The following is a 16173-nucleotide window of genomic DNA, read 5'->3' on the forward strand; positions in this document are numbered from 1 at the left end:
TGCGTAAATGCACATCTGGAAATAAAAAACAATATTGACGTGTCTACTTAAGTGAAATATTGTTTTTGTCCATTTGTGGTGATTCTCGACGATTTTCATCCATTCGTTGTTTCGATAAATCTCACCGACTGCCTGACACCATTGCAAACATCGATATCCTTCAATACGAACTTTGTTTGGATTTCTCGAGGATATAAGTAAGATTAATGGTTATTTTGTCAGCAACTCTAACAAAGGTAAATATCAATTTGTTTGACAGTTTTTGATGGATTGATTCGGAAGGACAAATAGTTTAGCATTAAAGTACGCAGAAGTCGACGTAGCTGCTTTGTGTTGTCTACTTCAGTCTATCACTCGGTTGCTCTCATTTCTGGTCGTCTTGATTTGCCTTAACCGCGAGCCCGATAAAGTTCCTGGTCCTTGATTCAAAATCGCCAGTGAAAATGCAATCTCTAAACTCCTGGTTACTAATATGTATGATTACAAAGATAAGTGCGAGTTCGTCGACTGCGTCAAACGAAAATTTTACAACTATTGAAATCTCTACAGGTAGGTACGACGAGAAGAGAGAAGAAACGGTATGTTTGGATTATGTAGGGTAATGTTGGTAAAAAATCTAGCACACTGCCGATCAACGGAACAGCTTTCGTTCAATCGATCGGCATTGTACATTGTTTTGTATTTGTACTTTGCATGGCGTTAGTGAATGGTGATTAATTAACTCATAGAAATAGGCATACGAGAAGATTTATCTAACTCTAGCTATCATTGAGAAACTTGCGTGTAATTTTGATTGTGTCACTTGAAATGTAGCCCGGAACATTTCGACTTTCAGGCTCTCTAATACTATTGAAGACATAGCAACCAATGCTTACGTTTGCATTCTAATCCTAAATACATTTTGACAAATGGGGTCTACCACCGAACAAACATTAGTTCACATCACTTCTCTCAACAGCTTTCATAGCTGGCAATTTCTTCTCTGTCGTTTCATATTATATATCTCAAAATTCGTGTATTCAAGCTCCTCACTAGTTTTAACCTTTATATGATTTTACTTGAAAGGTAATTTGTAACTTGACGTTACAAGGCAATGTTTAACAAGGGCGCAACTTGTTTACCTTCTCATTGAGTCAGTGGCAACCCGTCAGTGTTTTAGGTCTACCCTTTGTCATGTCGTATAACTTTATTCGTATATTCATAGTAATCCCAGAAAATGCAAATAAAATCGAACATCTGAGTATTTCCATACCCTTTACTAACCTTGACGTGAACATCGTCGGATTATCCTTATGGTTCTATACAGAGAATGGAGGCTTGGGGTCAAACAGGACCTAAGGTCACACGTTGATGCGTGACACTGAAAATCAATTTGACTGTAATGTTGTGTATTTCTTTGTACTTCCTAAACACAAACTATTTAAGGGATAATTGCATGATGTGAAAGGTATTATTTTAGTTGGCGTAAACTACTTGTTATGTGGCACAGAGAGTTAAAGATGACGTCTACCAACTGTTCCATCCAAAATATGGAGATTTGATCAGATAAAAACAATAAAGGCACACTTCTTTGACCTTTCATGACCACACAACTATATCAAAAATAGTTCAAATCACGTTTTATTACCTCTGAGGCTATATAATATATATTTCCGATACTTGAAAAGAAAATCTTGGCACTAAGTTCTAACTGACTTTCTTGCAAATAGATCTTTGACACTTGTTATGTCCATATAAAATATTATCAATGCAGAAATTCCCGTTGCATTTTGCAGTTATCAACCGATTCGGTATAACCATAGACACTCTATTGTCTATGGCATAATGTAACATACGTTTGTCTGGAAAATATCATCCAATCTTTAGCGGTGTTTACACGTAGAGTTAGAGTCGACCATGACGGCTATCAATAAAATCTACCTTCAAGAACAGTGACAAGAAGTTGACTTCAAGTTTGATATCTGTCGGCAGCGTGACAGCAATTCTCAATACGGATATGATGGATATGACTGGCATATTTAGCATGTTAACTAAATTACACCGTGTTGGTAAATGTACCTTACTGGCTTTCTACTTAGGTGTCGATTACGCATAGAGACAGCAGCGTGGAAAAATCAACCAGAACTAACATACGCCGATATGACGTGGAAAACGATTTTTCTCATTTAATAGTACCACATTGGAGTATACTGCAAGCAATAAGTATATCAACTCTTGTTTACAATTCTAGTGAACTTTCTGACATGTAATAAAAGTGTCCATACATTAATTCATTTCAAATATTAATTTCAATAGTTCCGTTTGGCTGTGGACATGGATGTCTGAATAACCATTCATGTCAGACTGGTCAAGGTAGTCACTGCGCATGTACAAGCGGAAAGTACGATGGATACTTCTGTGAAATCGGTAAGCTAGCCTTGCGATCACTTTGATGGAAAAATATGTCCATGTTTCGTCAGTTATGGATGGAATTACATCAGATTAAAACAATATCATGACCGAAAAAAGAAATGTTAACTTCAGAAAGGTCTACAAAATGACTTTTCATTGTCAAATTAAAACTCTAACCTTCTATGTTATTTGACATTTATTTTTCTTTGTTGACAAAGAGGAGATACACTGTAGATTCTGAATGTTTGTTAATCAAGATGACAGATATCAAAGGACTGGCTAATTAATCAAATACCATATCCCACTGAGGTTGCTGAATCGCTTGGAAAAGTGAAAGATAATTTTCTCGAAGACAATTTAAATTTCTGATAGTTCAAGTTAACAGTGGCTTTGACCTTGCGTCCATACCTATACATACATACATACATACATACATACATACACACATACATACACACACACACACACACACACACACACACACACACACACACACACACACATACATACATACATACATACATACATACATACATACATACATACATACATACATACATACAGACAGACATACATACATACATACATACTCTAACACTTATCCCTTGACCAGATATCCCAATACCTTGTGTAATATTTTGAGATCTATTCACATTCCACATTGCATTTGCTTAATAATTCTATTTATTTCAACAGATACATCGTGTAATGACACTACTAGACCGTGTCTAAATGGTGGAAGCTGTGTCAACTACGAGGGTACCACGAGGTGTGTGTGTGTATCGCCTTTTACTGGTGCAAGCTGTGAAACAAGTAAGCGTTAATTACTTTCTTTTTCTGTACGATTCCCATGTCAAGTTCATGACCTACTTTGTTGGTTTCCCCTATTTATCATTGCATTATATTGTCAATGGTTGCGAGACTGAAATGTTTGTTGAATATACATGTTTAGGGAAACAGAACTAATCCCTGGCTCGACAATGTATATAGTTACTTTGTGCCTTTTCGATGTTTTCCTTGGTATAGACAATGTTCATTCGACTCGTTTCTGACATCACGGTGTGTGCCTATCTCCCTGTTTGTTTGTTGTTTGTTTTGTTTGTTTTTTCAAATCCAGACATGGCTTGTGTTGATGGTAACGGAGATTGCCTGAATGGTGGCGTTTGTAACAAGGGTTCATGTACTTGTCCAGGCGACTTCACAGGTGCTAAATGTGAAATGGGTAAGTGACACTAACCTCCACGCCATCAATAATGGAATTGTTACATCTCCGTGCCTCATATTCGGAGATGTATTGTTACGTTGATAATCCAATCAGATGTCAACAACGTCCAGTAAGCGGATTACCAATGTATGTGACATCTCTCGCTCTTGATGTACAGATATGCTCTATAATATCATCAGTGAATTATGAATAGCAATGTTAATGAATGAGAATGAGAATGAGAATAGAATGAGAATAGAATGAGAATGACATAGTTTGAGGTTTTTGCTCTCTCCCCATCCATACACACTCATCAAGACCAGTGATTTCAACGATACCTCTGGTGGATTGACTCAAACAGCCTCATATAAAATAAATTTACCACTCTCCCCTCCCTCCCCCCTCCCTCTCTCTCTCTCTCTCTCTCTCTCTCTCTCTCTCTCTCTCTCTCTCTCTCTCTCTCTCTCTCTCTCTCTCTCTCTCATATATATACAAGTTTATTTTTCGAAATTTTGAATTTAACTGTACTTTAATTCTACAGCAATACCGCAGTGTACTTGCCTAGCTTCCATAGAATGTGATACTTTGGAGACTTGTCAGTGTTCTGATGCGTGTGACCCACCAACCTTTCCTGCCGTCACAGGTATGTTTTAACAATGTACCAATATTGTGCGTCCTACGGAGTTCCATTTTCAAATTCGGTATCTTATTTGAGACGATGAAGGAATTATAACGATAAAATTGTAAGATCAGATGTTGTAGTTTCAATTAATATTACACAGCATGAATATTTGTTGATGACAATGTAAGACGACCAAGGTACGCCCAGGAAGTCGTCACCGTTACTATTTCGATCTTCCGACCTTACCAGGACCCGAACTTCTGAGAATTGAAATGCACCACCGAGATTGTTCAACTAGAAAGGAATTCACTTTGCGGAGCAAAGTTTCATTTATTGTTTTCTTTTCAACGATAACTTGACTCTAAGCCTCCTGCACTTCTCTTGTACCTATAACTGAGCTAATGCCAAGTAAAAAAAATGTGGCTCTACTGGGTCGTATTTCAAGGTGATGTCACCAGAACGATGCAGCGATGGTAGTAGTAGTAGTAGTAGTGTGTGTGTGTGTGTGGGGGGGGGGTTGTGGTTGTGGGTGTGTGTGAAAGCCTTGAGAGGTTTTACAGGATAACATTTCTAAGGAGAAGGGTCGGGAAAGTGTAATAAATCATAATTGTTGGTACAATTACTTTTCAGACCATGGAAACTAAAATAAAGAACTTTGTGTTAAAATTATTAAACACTGAAGTTTGTATTTATCTTTTCAATCTTAAACAGGTATTTTGTATTAGTGAGCATGTATACTGTACTTGAGTAGGAACATTAAAAATTCTGTATTTACTGCTTTGCCTTTGTAACATTTTGGATCCCTTGTGCTGAAGCAAAAAAATAAACAGCTCTTCATATATTATAGTTTGCACCAAAAAAAACTTATAAGTCTAATTAATTGTATGTCACTTCAAGCCATTGCCAAGCAACATTGAACATTAAATACAAAATGGGTTGGTTGGACTTCAAGAAAAAATTATGGATAACGTCCCTCTAAAAATTTTAGAAAGTCAATCTTGATAAATAGAAGCCAACAAAGATGTTTTGTCTCCACGATTTCATTTGTTGAAGGAATTTTAGTTTACGTCATGGACATCACTGGCCGCAATATTACTTGTTTGGAGCGTGCAGCAACGAATGGCGTTATAGCTCTCACAGGACTTCTTTTGATATGTTTTTATTTTTCACTTCTGCTTTTACACTCACGTGCGACTTTAAAAATGTTAGGTAAAAATTAGGGTAGGCCGTGTCTCCAGAACCACACAACATTTTCCCTTGGCCATATTGTGGGCTGTTGTCGCCAAACTGTTGATTCCATTGTCCAATTTACAAGTCCTCGTCTTCAATTATCATATAACTTACAGCTCATCGTCGGTTGTTTCAGTTCCAGAATCCATTGGAAGCTACAACGGTGTACCAGGCGTCCTGTTGCTGTTTACACTGCTGGTCCTAACGGTACTCTGTACTGTATAGGCATCGTCATAAGGAACATGACGACATTAATCAGGAAAAAATTCATGAATATTAACAGTGTTCGTGTATTTTACGTTTGCATCTAACCCGTGAGCTCATTGTTAGTACTTTTATGGATCTACATTTCTGTCAACTTTATATTCATCTTTTGTGTATCTCCCCATTAGTGATACCACAACCTTCTTTAATTTATACTTCCAAGCCCTACAGGAAGTGTGACATGGTATACCATGCGTTCAAATGAGTGACAGTAGGGTCAGGATAAGAAATGCTTGCATAACTTTGTTATACGCACAGGAGAACACCAACATAGCTTACTAGCAGACAGTTATAATCTTTGTAGATTGAATGATATAATGTAAAATATTGAAATTCAATTACAGTTCTACATAAGAGTTCTATTGTATTTCAAAAGCGAATAGTTATTGACTACGATAATTTAAAGGGCCAGTAACTCTAACTTTTGAAGATTTTTTTCATTATTTATATTAAAGTGTCATTGCAAGTTCTTGTCATACTCCCGAAAGGCATGTTGAAACATTCACGTTTTAGCCTGGTAACATAACATCCACATATCTAAAATGTAGAATTCAATCGTCAAAAACAACACACCGATTACGCGTGCTTTTTTGTGAAAATTCTCGTGTCATTCTTAAGGCTCATCTGAACTGTTTACCAGACATGTCCATAACTGGTAGACTCATCCTTTTATATAACCAAGTCTCGCAAACACGACTCCTCTGATCGAAGGTATCTCGAGTACTATCCCATTTACATTATTTACCGGTTTTAATGTTAAAACAATCTTAGAGTGATTCGAAAAATTAGAATACCATTAAATTTATTGTTGGGCTACATGTAGAATCTTGGCAGCCGAACGATACGCAAAAATCTAAAATTACACTACTGTAGTATCCGTATCATTAACAGTTTGTGTCATGGTAAAACCAGCACTGTAATGTTCTACATAATAATTTGTTTGTTTTTATTCATTTATTATCAATAAATGCTACTTTTTGTACGCTTAAATTCCAGCGTCTGTTTGTCTATGCGATTTATCTCCGTATAGGCCTCCGCACAGTCGATGCATATGTCACATGAATGACGTCATCAACAGAAAGTGCCGAGAAGCATCGGTTAAGTAAACAAATTAAAATACCTTTGTGGAGGGCAATGGACGAAGAAGATTAAATTAACCATTTAACCTTTCGTGTATTTCACACTCCTCACATTATGTTGCTGGGTGTACTCCAGAGGTCATGAAGGACGGGACAACGGGGAGTAGAGAATTGAATCAGAAATATCTTTGATATTTAAGAGAGAAATTCATTGAAGTACATTTGAATTTCTAAGTGAATAAAAGATATACATTGGCATGTCATGGCGATGCAATTCTTCAGATTGTGTTCAAATATAAATCTTGTTCCAATTTTTCCTCAATGGGAGTGGCCATGGGGTGGCGGTGTACTGTGCTGAATGAATCTGCAACTTTTCCTTGACCATGAATAGGTTATTGAACACTTTGTCTTCTGTTAAATCGGAGAGAAAAACGTTTGCTCCGCAATAAATTATGAATTATGAGTCAGAATAATGACACTTAATCTGAAAGCGAGCCGATTATTCTTTCTCCTGGAAATCAATCGTTGTTGATTGCCAGGATTTGATCAAACAAGTGTTGCCAAGCCCGAAAGAAATGCTTTGTATTTTTGCGATTTTTAAAGGTACCGAAACACATTAAAATATTGTTTCACCGACGAAACTGTGATTGTATGATGTGTTCATATTACTCAGCAAATCGGTCTTATCGAACTCAAGATACATGAACACAGCCTTCCATATGATATTTCGTCGTTTTCTGAATACTTCGAATTGATTTGACAAAACTCAGGTCAATCTTTACAAAAGTTTCCTGTTATCAGTTCGTTGTCCAAAGCTTCAAGTATGTTGTTTCTGGCTATATGACAATCACATTGCAGTTTTTGTAATCCCGGCATTCAAAAGTTTTTATGTGTAGAGTTCCATAAGAACACCAGTCAAATCATGTAAGGTTACTGAATTGTCCAGGCTTTACTGAAGCTTACTGCAACCTTCTATGTGAATATATTGTTTGAAATTCAGATTTCAGAAACGGAGTTGACAATTCAAATAACTTATTGCGGAGCAAACGTTTCTCTCCGACCTAACATCGTATTCATGTCAAATACAAGACGGCGTGACTAGGACACGTGATCTTCAGAAGATGCTAGAACGCTGATAAGGTATATTTGCGATAAAGCAATGTGTCATTAGGAAACCTTCTAATGTACTGATGTTAGGACGTAACTTCAAAGTAACAAAAATCTCATCATATGAAATGAATTATTTAAAATCAGATTCAAAGTAGTCAGGTTCAGGTTCAGCGTTGGCACTACAGTGTTGTCTTTAATGAAGGAGGATCCTGGCATCGTAATTTTAAGAATGATGTTGGCTCCATTCATTCCATACAGTTTCATTCTTCCGAAATTTACCACGAAATGTTGACACAGGAAGATGCCAATAGCTTCAACGCTTTTCTTGATTTTTGCGCTGCAAGAAGTGTACTGCTCATTCAAGGAATATAAAGTTGCAATGCGTTGTGCATGTGATATATCTAGTCCTAAAACTGTATTTGAAGTTATCTGAAAAGTACAGAGTAGCAATGATGACGCCAAAAAGTACATGATGAATGACAATATGGTAGGGCGATCTAGAGCTTCGTGCATGCAAAATAACCCAATTGCAGTATTTTTTGCATGAATAAGAAAATCAGAAAATAGCTGACAGCTAGCTTATAGCCGGTTAAAGACGGTTAATTGCGGCTAAAATGCTAGGCCTAAATAACTAGAGTGTATTGTACCATATTAGAAATTACTGAAGAGCTACTAGATACGCCGGCAACAGCAATTAAATCATTTATGGAAACCATCCTTAGGCTTACATGATAACAACCAAATATCCCATTGTCATGACTTACAACCAAACTCGCTGACTAGCTGCCACCAGTTTCCAGTGCCATAAATGTAATCCATCATTAACACGATTGGAACTAGTTTGGGATAATTGGATCTCCATATTTTTCAAATTTATCAAACGTGTTAGGTGCCCTATTGTTGAATGTTGCAATATTACAAATTACTCATAAAAACAAGTGTATAGCTTAAAAAGAAAAGCAGAGTAGCTTACATTTTCGTATCAAACCGATATCACTTCACCATCCAATTATCCCAAATTAGTTCCAATGGTGTTATAGCTGCTAAATATCTAACGAGTCAGCTATTTTGGTAATCCAACAATGTTTCACCTTAATTTAAATTTGGCTGACTATTCTCAAAGCCGGTCATTAATTCTTGTTTTGAATACCGATGTCATTTCCATAACCAGATTTAAGATGTGACGTGGGCACATAGAAGTATAAATTGTGGTGAAAAAGATTGTTGTGTGTGACTTTTATCAGTTGTAACCTTGCCGGCCTTTGATCATACATATGAGACTTCACTGTTTCCAACCCTTGCCCTGCTTTGCAGCTAACAAGGCAACACACAGTTATTCACACTGATGTCAATACACATTCAACAAATGTTTGTTTCATAGAGATATTGACCTGAGAGAAACGACATACGCAGCGTATGTGAACTCACTGACCGTGCAAACATTGCCCAATAGATGAATCTCGAGTATTTAGGCTACATTTTAAAGATGAAAAGGAAAATGTAGGTTGTGTTTGTCATTGTAACTATAGAGCATGAACGTTCGAACTCACCTCAGTACAACTTTCTTTTGTTGTGCTATTCACAAACCAAGCCATTGACAGCAAAGAATGTCAGATTATTGTTGAGCGTGACGGCAAAGCCTGTGAAAGAATACACAATCGAGAGAAGCAAACTCAGAAGAAATAGCGAAATATAATTTGTCGTTACTGCAATGGAGAAGACTCAACTATTTCTGTATGTGCTGTTTTCTGTGGCAAGCGTACATGCAACAGGTTGGTTTCTTATACATTTCAACTTCCTCTGGTGGGTACAGCCGATAAATAGCTATTGCGCTAGTTTATCATGTGGCTACATAAATACCATCAATACCAATGGTGCGGGCAACGATAATTTGGATTGCATTTCTTCAATGTTGAGAGTCAAGCGACTCGTTCGAAATTACTTTTCACAATGCGGGGGAAGTCACTGTCCGCCGTTTTCATGTGAGCGATCTCTCTTGTTAAACCATAGTGGATACAAAGTGCTGATTTTACATATGGTCCAATAAGAGCGTAGAGAACAACGGCACATTTTAAAGCAGTCCATTGACTTAGCCTTTTCACATATAAGTGACCGTTAACGATAGTTAATGAATAAAATTACAATCTTTTTAGCATATGCAAGTTTAAAACGATTGAATAATTTATAGTAATACTTCAGAAGTGGTCCAATATATTAATTAAGTTGCGTTTTTATTTTAAGTGACCTGTGACGATGGCACTCCCAGTGGCCATGGTTGTTTGAACGGAGGTGTGTGCCAGCCAGGAATAGGTAAAGCCGAAGATTCCTGTGTCTGTTCCTATCCCTACACTGGATATTACTGTGAAACGGGTGAGTTTGTCACACTTGACAGCAATTTGATCAATATCAGATGTAGATGTAGACGTTTCCACTCTTGTTTATTCTTTGCTGTTTTCCTTGGCCGATGGCCACCTGGTTACAGCTAACGAGAATAGCAAAGAAACAATCTAAGATTGACAAGAATGTCGAATAAACATCACTGACAAATTCAGTGTGTAAAGCAAGAGATAGATAGTTTATACCGTGTTATGACAACAAAGAAACAAAGCCATTCCACCACTACCAGTGTCTTGTGCTCGATTTTGAATAAAGTTGAGGCACACCTTAGTGTGTCCTTTGTCTGAGACCAAATCAGCACAATAGCCGTTCTCAGTGAATGAATCGACGGTACAGAAAATCACGGTACTGACCGTGAGAAAATATTCTAGACGTTGGCAGGACAGAAATTTGCTGAGGTTTCACACTCAAGGACAAATGAACATAACTAGGTCAAATATATCAAGAAGCATTTTTTATCAAATGTATGTGAACTAAAAACGTAAAATTTTCAACTGAGAATATGACGTAATTTCCTTCATACTATTCACCAAATATGTGTTGAACTCACAGATACAAAATGCAGCGATCAAAGTCGCCCGTGTGAAAATGGAGGAAATTGTGTGGAATATAATGGACAGTTTAGATGTGTATGCAGCTGGCCATTCACGGGAACGTTGTGTGAGACAGGTCAGTGAAGTACAGCTTTACAATTTCATCGTATGCAAACTTGAAACAGATCGCAATCTTCCTCTATGTCGCCGGGTATCTTCACAGATCGATGGTTGAAAAAGATGAAAAAATTAAAATTTTGAACAACAGAAATTTATTGCAATATGTATCGAAGAGAAAGATGAATGTTTAGAGTCCGATCCTAATGAAGTCAGATATTTAGGCATATTTACTGAAATGTACTATTTATTTATTTACCATTTACTTCATTTATTTCGTACATATTCGAAGATGTTCCCTATGTTAGATGAATGAGACTTCTTGGTGAAAATGTTTGAAAGAGATAATTAAAAAAAATAATTTTTTTTAAGTTTGAAATAAAAAATGTTAACGCAACATTTTATTCTACGATCAGATGTTGATAGTTTACAGAAATCGTCAACTTCTTTGAAGTGGAAAGTGACACGTACAATACGTTACTCTGATTAAAATTTCAATTTATAATAGTTATGCACGTTAAACTTTCAATGCATAATAGTTATACATGTTATCACAATACCAACTTCAAAAAAGATAGTAGGTGTTTCCGTATTTTAACATTGTCAGGTTCATTTTGAATTCGGACAGATTTACGCTGTGTTGATGACGACGATTGTCTGCATGGCGGTACGTGCCAAGATGACCCTGCTGTAGGTAGCAAACAGTGTACATGTCTTGTCGGATACACCGGTAATAAATGTGAAACAGGTAATATATCACACTGACAGATCCTTATTGTCTGACTCGTGTTATGCTCGCCAGTAGAGTCCGATAAGCGAGTCGGATAATCGTGAAATTGCTGTAGAAGAACGAAAACAATCATTTCTCATCTTTAAAATAATGGAGAGCCTTTTCACATAAATTGATACTTCGATGTGACTTACTCCGTTAGTCAGTAACGATATTCAAGAGTTTACCATGCAGGGCGGAATGCGGCTGCAGTTTGGAACTTGCCTTGTAGCTGTTGGCATTTACATTTTGATATGATTGAAATATTGAATGATTGAAATTTTCACTTAACGAATGAATGTTAACCCATTCCCTCGTAAGATTATAAGGTAAATAATTATTGTAAACTGGACAGCCTAAATATTACCATTGACAACTTCGGAATGTACTTGTCCCGTGATATCGGGTGTTCAAACAAAGGCCGCTATAGCAGTGAAACAAGAAGAAGATAAACTATGAAAAAGTGTATTGACACATTAGACGTCCGTACAATGTCTTTTCTTTCTTTTTTTGACAGCAATACCACAGTGCGGCTGTCAGGCAAACGTCACCTGCCCTACATCATACATTTGCCCCTGTTGTTGTGAAGACGAAATTTGTGAGGTACCGCCAACAACTCAGGCTTCGCCAGGTAAGCAATCATTTAGACTCCTGGCACTAGGTTAAGCTTATTGATCTGCGGGTCAGTCGGTACACGCGCACAATTACTGGTATGCATGATGAATGCTTAGCAAAGAATGGTATTCTTTGTGAAGTTTATTGACCTGATTCTCAATCCTTAATTATTCACATAGTCAGAGATAGAACGTCTATAGTTAAAGGGACAAAGTCGGCAATTTTTTATGAATTTTGTTTAATGCGAGATACTACTTAGGCCTATATTGTTTGACATGTTGAAAGATAATGAATGGGTAGGTGATCGTGCATATATTCGCCTCCGGTTTTAGACACGATAAACGAAACAATCGCGAATTTTCGCAATGGTTTCATTGATGGTGTCTAAAACCGGGGGCGAATGTAAACATGGTCACCCATTCATTCAGTATCTTTCAACATGTCAAACAATATAAGTAGGCCTGCTATCTTGTATCAAACAAAATCCGTGAAAAATGGCCACTTTGTCCCTTTAATAGTTCCCCTTTTTGATGTGTAAGTCATTAGTTCCCTTTTCGCCTTCGATCGCTGTAGAAGTCAATAGTTTGCTTTTTTGCCTTCGCGATGGAAGTCTATAATTTCCCTTTTCGCCTTCGCTATGGAAGCTGGCATCTCATCTCATATGTTGCTATAAAGCATTGCCTGCTGGCAACTGTACAAAAATACCTTACACTACATGACATTCACACTCTGCTCTGTAATCCAAGTATTGCGCAGACGCATTTGACGACCTTCACGCTCTGACATGAAATTTCGAGTACTGCCTCCCTTTCGAAATTTAAGAAATACGTTATTCTACGAAAACAAAAAAAAAAACTCATATACCTAGTTGCAATTGTAGTCCAATGAAGGTAATATATTATGAAGGTCAAATCATTTTTCTATTCTTTTTTCTATTTTTCAGGAGATCATGATGATGGCACTCAACACATTTCATCTTCAATTGACATTTTCATGGGTACAGTCACTGTAATCCTGATGACAAAGATGTTAGGATGATGCCGAACCACTCAACACTGAAATTGATACCCGATGTCAATGTCATCACTGCTGGTAGCACATACGTGCTAGAAGGACTTAGTCTGTAGTCTACAGCCATACAAATGGATCTTACCAATTGGTGAATGACACTGATAATCCTGTATGACAATTTCCAAACAAGAATACAAACTCTAGAGCAGCCTAAAGTTAAATCGCTCCTTAAAGTTTCACTCATACACGTGATGATTAGCTGATTATGATTATTTTAGTTTTCTTTATGTTTGGAAGATCCGACTATATTGATCTGTTCTTTTGTTTATGTGGATTTTGGCGTTTCTGCCCCTGTCAAATTTATTGTAAAGTCTCCCTGTGTATCATTGCTCATTAGGGATGGACCGTTACACACTTTAGGAAGGGTAAGTCATAATGCTATATGCAAATATTCACAATTTTTTCAAAAGGTAGCAAGGCTTTTTGGCAGCAAGGTTTTTTGTTCCTACATTTCTTAATTCTGACGACGATCGTTGAGCTATGTACAAGCGATCTACGCAAACGAGGGATAGCGATCTACTCCGTCTGGACAGATCCAGTATGCTCAATGCCGGCGTTTGATTGTTTTTCAATAAAGTTCATGAATTGACTTGCTCGGGTGATCTCCTTTTTCGATGACCACATATTGAAATCCTTTCGGCGCTTTGTAAATTCTATTTGTATTGCTCGGGAATTCGCGGGAAGTTGTCACCTCTATCAAGTCGATCACTTGAGAGAGTTTGCGAGCCTGAAGTTTATTAGGCTGCGTTCACAAATAACGATGAGGGGGCCGGAGCAATCGCGATTGATTATTTTTTCAGACCCTCCTCAATACCCTAAAAAATTTTCAAATGCCCCCTCTATCATGATCAAAATTTTTCAAGTCCCCCTTCCCCAACTGTCACAAGCCCGCATATTTGTAAAGGATGTGCATGGTGACCCCATCTATTTTCTTTAATATTTGATTATTCTCATATGCCAGAATTCAAAAATTCGCGATAACTTTTCAAGTCTCCTGGTCTTCCATATGTTGCTCTCTGGCCTGTGTATGTTTTACTGTCATGAGCGTCATTTGACCAAAACTCTTCTTCAACTACCGTGTACATCAGAGTCAGAGCTATCTCTGTCACTGCTCAGGTATGCAGTAGGCCTAACAGTGACACTACAGTAGCAGGGCAGTATCTGATAATGACACCGCCCGTAGGCAGTAGCTGTATTAATTTTTATAATTTTGACAATATTTCTGTTCAGTTTATACAACTGAGTTCTTGTTCTACTCCCTACAGCATGTTGAACTGTCCAGTATTCGGCTTGCTATCACAGCCTGTGTATGTGTACCATGCATCAGTATCGCTGACAACTGACTGTCAGTCTTGACTCTAATTAAATTATCACCTAATACATATTTATATATACAGGCTTTGTCGACAAACTGAATATTGTGTGTTTGAGCATGCTGTAGGGAGACAGCAAGAAATTGTAGTTGATATATTGCATAGAAATATTGCAAAAATCATCAACATTTGAAGAAGAATTATTTATTCAACCAGATAAACGGACAATTACAAGAAAAAATATTACAGTCACTGTGAAAGTATGACTTTATCTGGTTTGGACCATAGAAATAGTCCATAAGGACTAGTCGAGTCCATGGCCCACTACTCGCTAAAAACTGCAAACGATGATGCCATAAAGGGCTCAAGTAAGACAAAAATACATATCGCAGGTAAAGAGGAAATAAATACATTAGATACATAAAAACTCAAGAAAAAAGATACTATTGTTATATGTTCATTAAGTAGTTTCTTAATTCTACTTTGAACCTTTGTCTACACGTTATTTGCTTAAATGAAGAAGGTAGAGAATTCCAATGTTTAATTGCTGCATACTTAATGTTGTGTTGTGTGACTGTAAGCCTTGTTTTAGGAATACAATAATTGCTATGCTCTGCTGATCGTGTAGAGTACCCATGGCGAGGAAGTTCAAAACAATTGTTAATAGTGATTGGAAAACCGTTATTTTTGAAATCAAAAACAAAAAGGCAAGAACAGTAATTACTTAGTTTAAAAATATGAAGGATGTTTAGTTGACGAAAGAGGGGATTTGAGTGGGCATGAAAATCAGAAAAAGTAATCAAACGGACAATTTTTTTTGTAGGCGGTAAATAGTTTCAAGGAAAGTAGTGTAAGTATTTCCCATATTTCTAAGCAGTACGTTAAGTGTGGTAGAATGAAGGCATTGTAGTAGAGTTGAAGTAGGATAAACTTTGGAACGAAATGTCGAAGACGTGAGATAATTCCAACTTTGGGGGTTATTTTATTTATCACATTCTTAATGTGTGGTTTCCAGGAAAGGGAACTGTCAATTGTTACACCAAGATAACTAGCTGATGAAAATTCCTTAATCTGTTGATTTCCAAGGTATAAATTACCTGTAAAGTTACACGTTTTTGACGTGTTTTAACTACCATGTAATTAGTTTTTTCTGCATTAACAGTTAATTTGTTCGCCATGCACCAGTCATTGACTTTATGAAATTCACTATTTATATGGTTGAGATGTAGTGTTTGAGAGTCTAAAGATTTAAAAACATTAGTGTCATCAGCAAAAAGTCTAAAATTAAAGTAGCTAGTAGAGTTATTGATGTCATTGATATATATCAAAAAAAGAGTTGGCCCTAGAACCCTGTGGAACTCCACAATACGAGACTTTCTTAAGCTTCTATCAGCACAGCCGTCAACTGTATCGGGGAAAGAGATGAAAATCCCCGTAGAACCCTGCCAGCCCTACATA

General features: G+C 37.0%; 2 protein-coding genes across 4 annotated transcripts; both read left to right on the forward strand.

Moving 5' to 3' along the window:
- The first annotated feature begins 302 nt into the window (after window positions 1-302).
- LOC139145792 (delta-like protein C) lies at window positions 303-6701 on the forward strand. 3 transcript variants are annotated; one of them, XM_070717153.1, is made up of 6 exons: window positions 303-549; window positions 2296-2406; window positions 3088-3204; window positions 3509-3613; window positions 4137-4238; window positions 5564-6701. In XM_070717153.1, the coding sequence occupies exons 1-6, from the start codon at window positions 444-446 to the stop codon at window positions 5650-5652; spliced, it is 630 nt and encodes a 209-aa protein (XP_070573254.1). In that variant the 5' UTR covers window positions 303-443; the 3' UTR covers window positions 5653-6701. The 3 variants fall into 3 exon arrangements, with proteins under 3 accessions (XP_070573254.1, XP_070573253.1, XP_070573255.1); XM_070717152.1 differs by having other exon boundaries at window positions 5584-6701; XM_070717154.1 differs by having other exon boundaries at window positions 5590-6701.
- Window positions 6702-9435: 2734 nt separating this feature from the next.
- On the forward strand, window positions 9436-13564 carry LOC139146356 (fibropellin-3-like). Its single transcript, XM_070717754.1, has 6 exons — window positions 9436-9672; window positions 10142-10270; window positions 10850-10966; window positions 11576-11695; window positions 12234-12347; window positions 13275-13564. The coding sequence occupies exons 1-6, from the start codon at window positions 9612-9614 to the stop codon at window positions 13367-13369; spliced, it is 636 nt and encodes a 211-aa protein (XP_070573855.1). The 5' UTR covers window positions 9436-9611; the 3' UTR covers window positions 13370-13564.
- Window positions 13565-16173: the final 2609 nt, after the last annotated feature.

The sequence above is a fragment of the Ptychodera flava genome, chromosome 12, assembly GCF_041260155.1.
Source record: "Ptychodera flava strain L36383 chromosome 12, AS_Pfla_20210202, whole genome shotgun sequence".
Classification (NCBI taxonomy): domain Eukaryota; kingdom Metazoa; phylum Hemichordata; class Enteropneusta; family Ptychoderidae; genus Ptychodera; species Ptychodera flava.

Coding starts and splice junctions, on each gene's coding strand:
- LOC139145792 (XM_070717153.1), top strand. CDS start 444: ATGCAATCTCTAAACTCCTGGTTACTAATATGTATGATTACAAAGATA. Junction 3,614..4,136: donor AGGTGCTAAATGTGAAATGG/GTAAGTGACACT, acceptor TTAATTCTACAG/CAATACCGCAGTGTACTTGC. Junction 4,239..5,563: donor AACCTTTCCTGCCGTCACAG/GTATGTTTTAAC, acceptor TATAACTTACAG/CTCATCGTCGGTTGTTTCAG.
- LOC139146356 (XM_070717754.1), top strand. CDS start 9,612: ATGGAGAAGACTCAACTATTTCTGTATGTGCTGTTTTCTGTGGCAAGC. Junction 10,967..11,575: donor GGGAACGTTGTGTGAGACAG/GTCAGTGAAGTA, acceptor GAATTCGGACAG/ATTTACGCTGTGTTGATGAC. Junction 12,348..13,274: donor AACAACTCAGGCTTCGCCAG/GTAAGCAATCAT, acceptor TCTATTTTTCAG/GAGATCATGATGATGGCACT.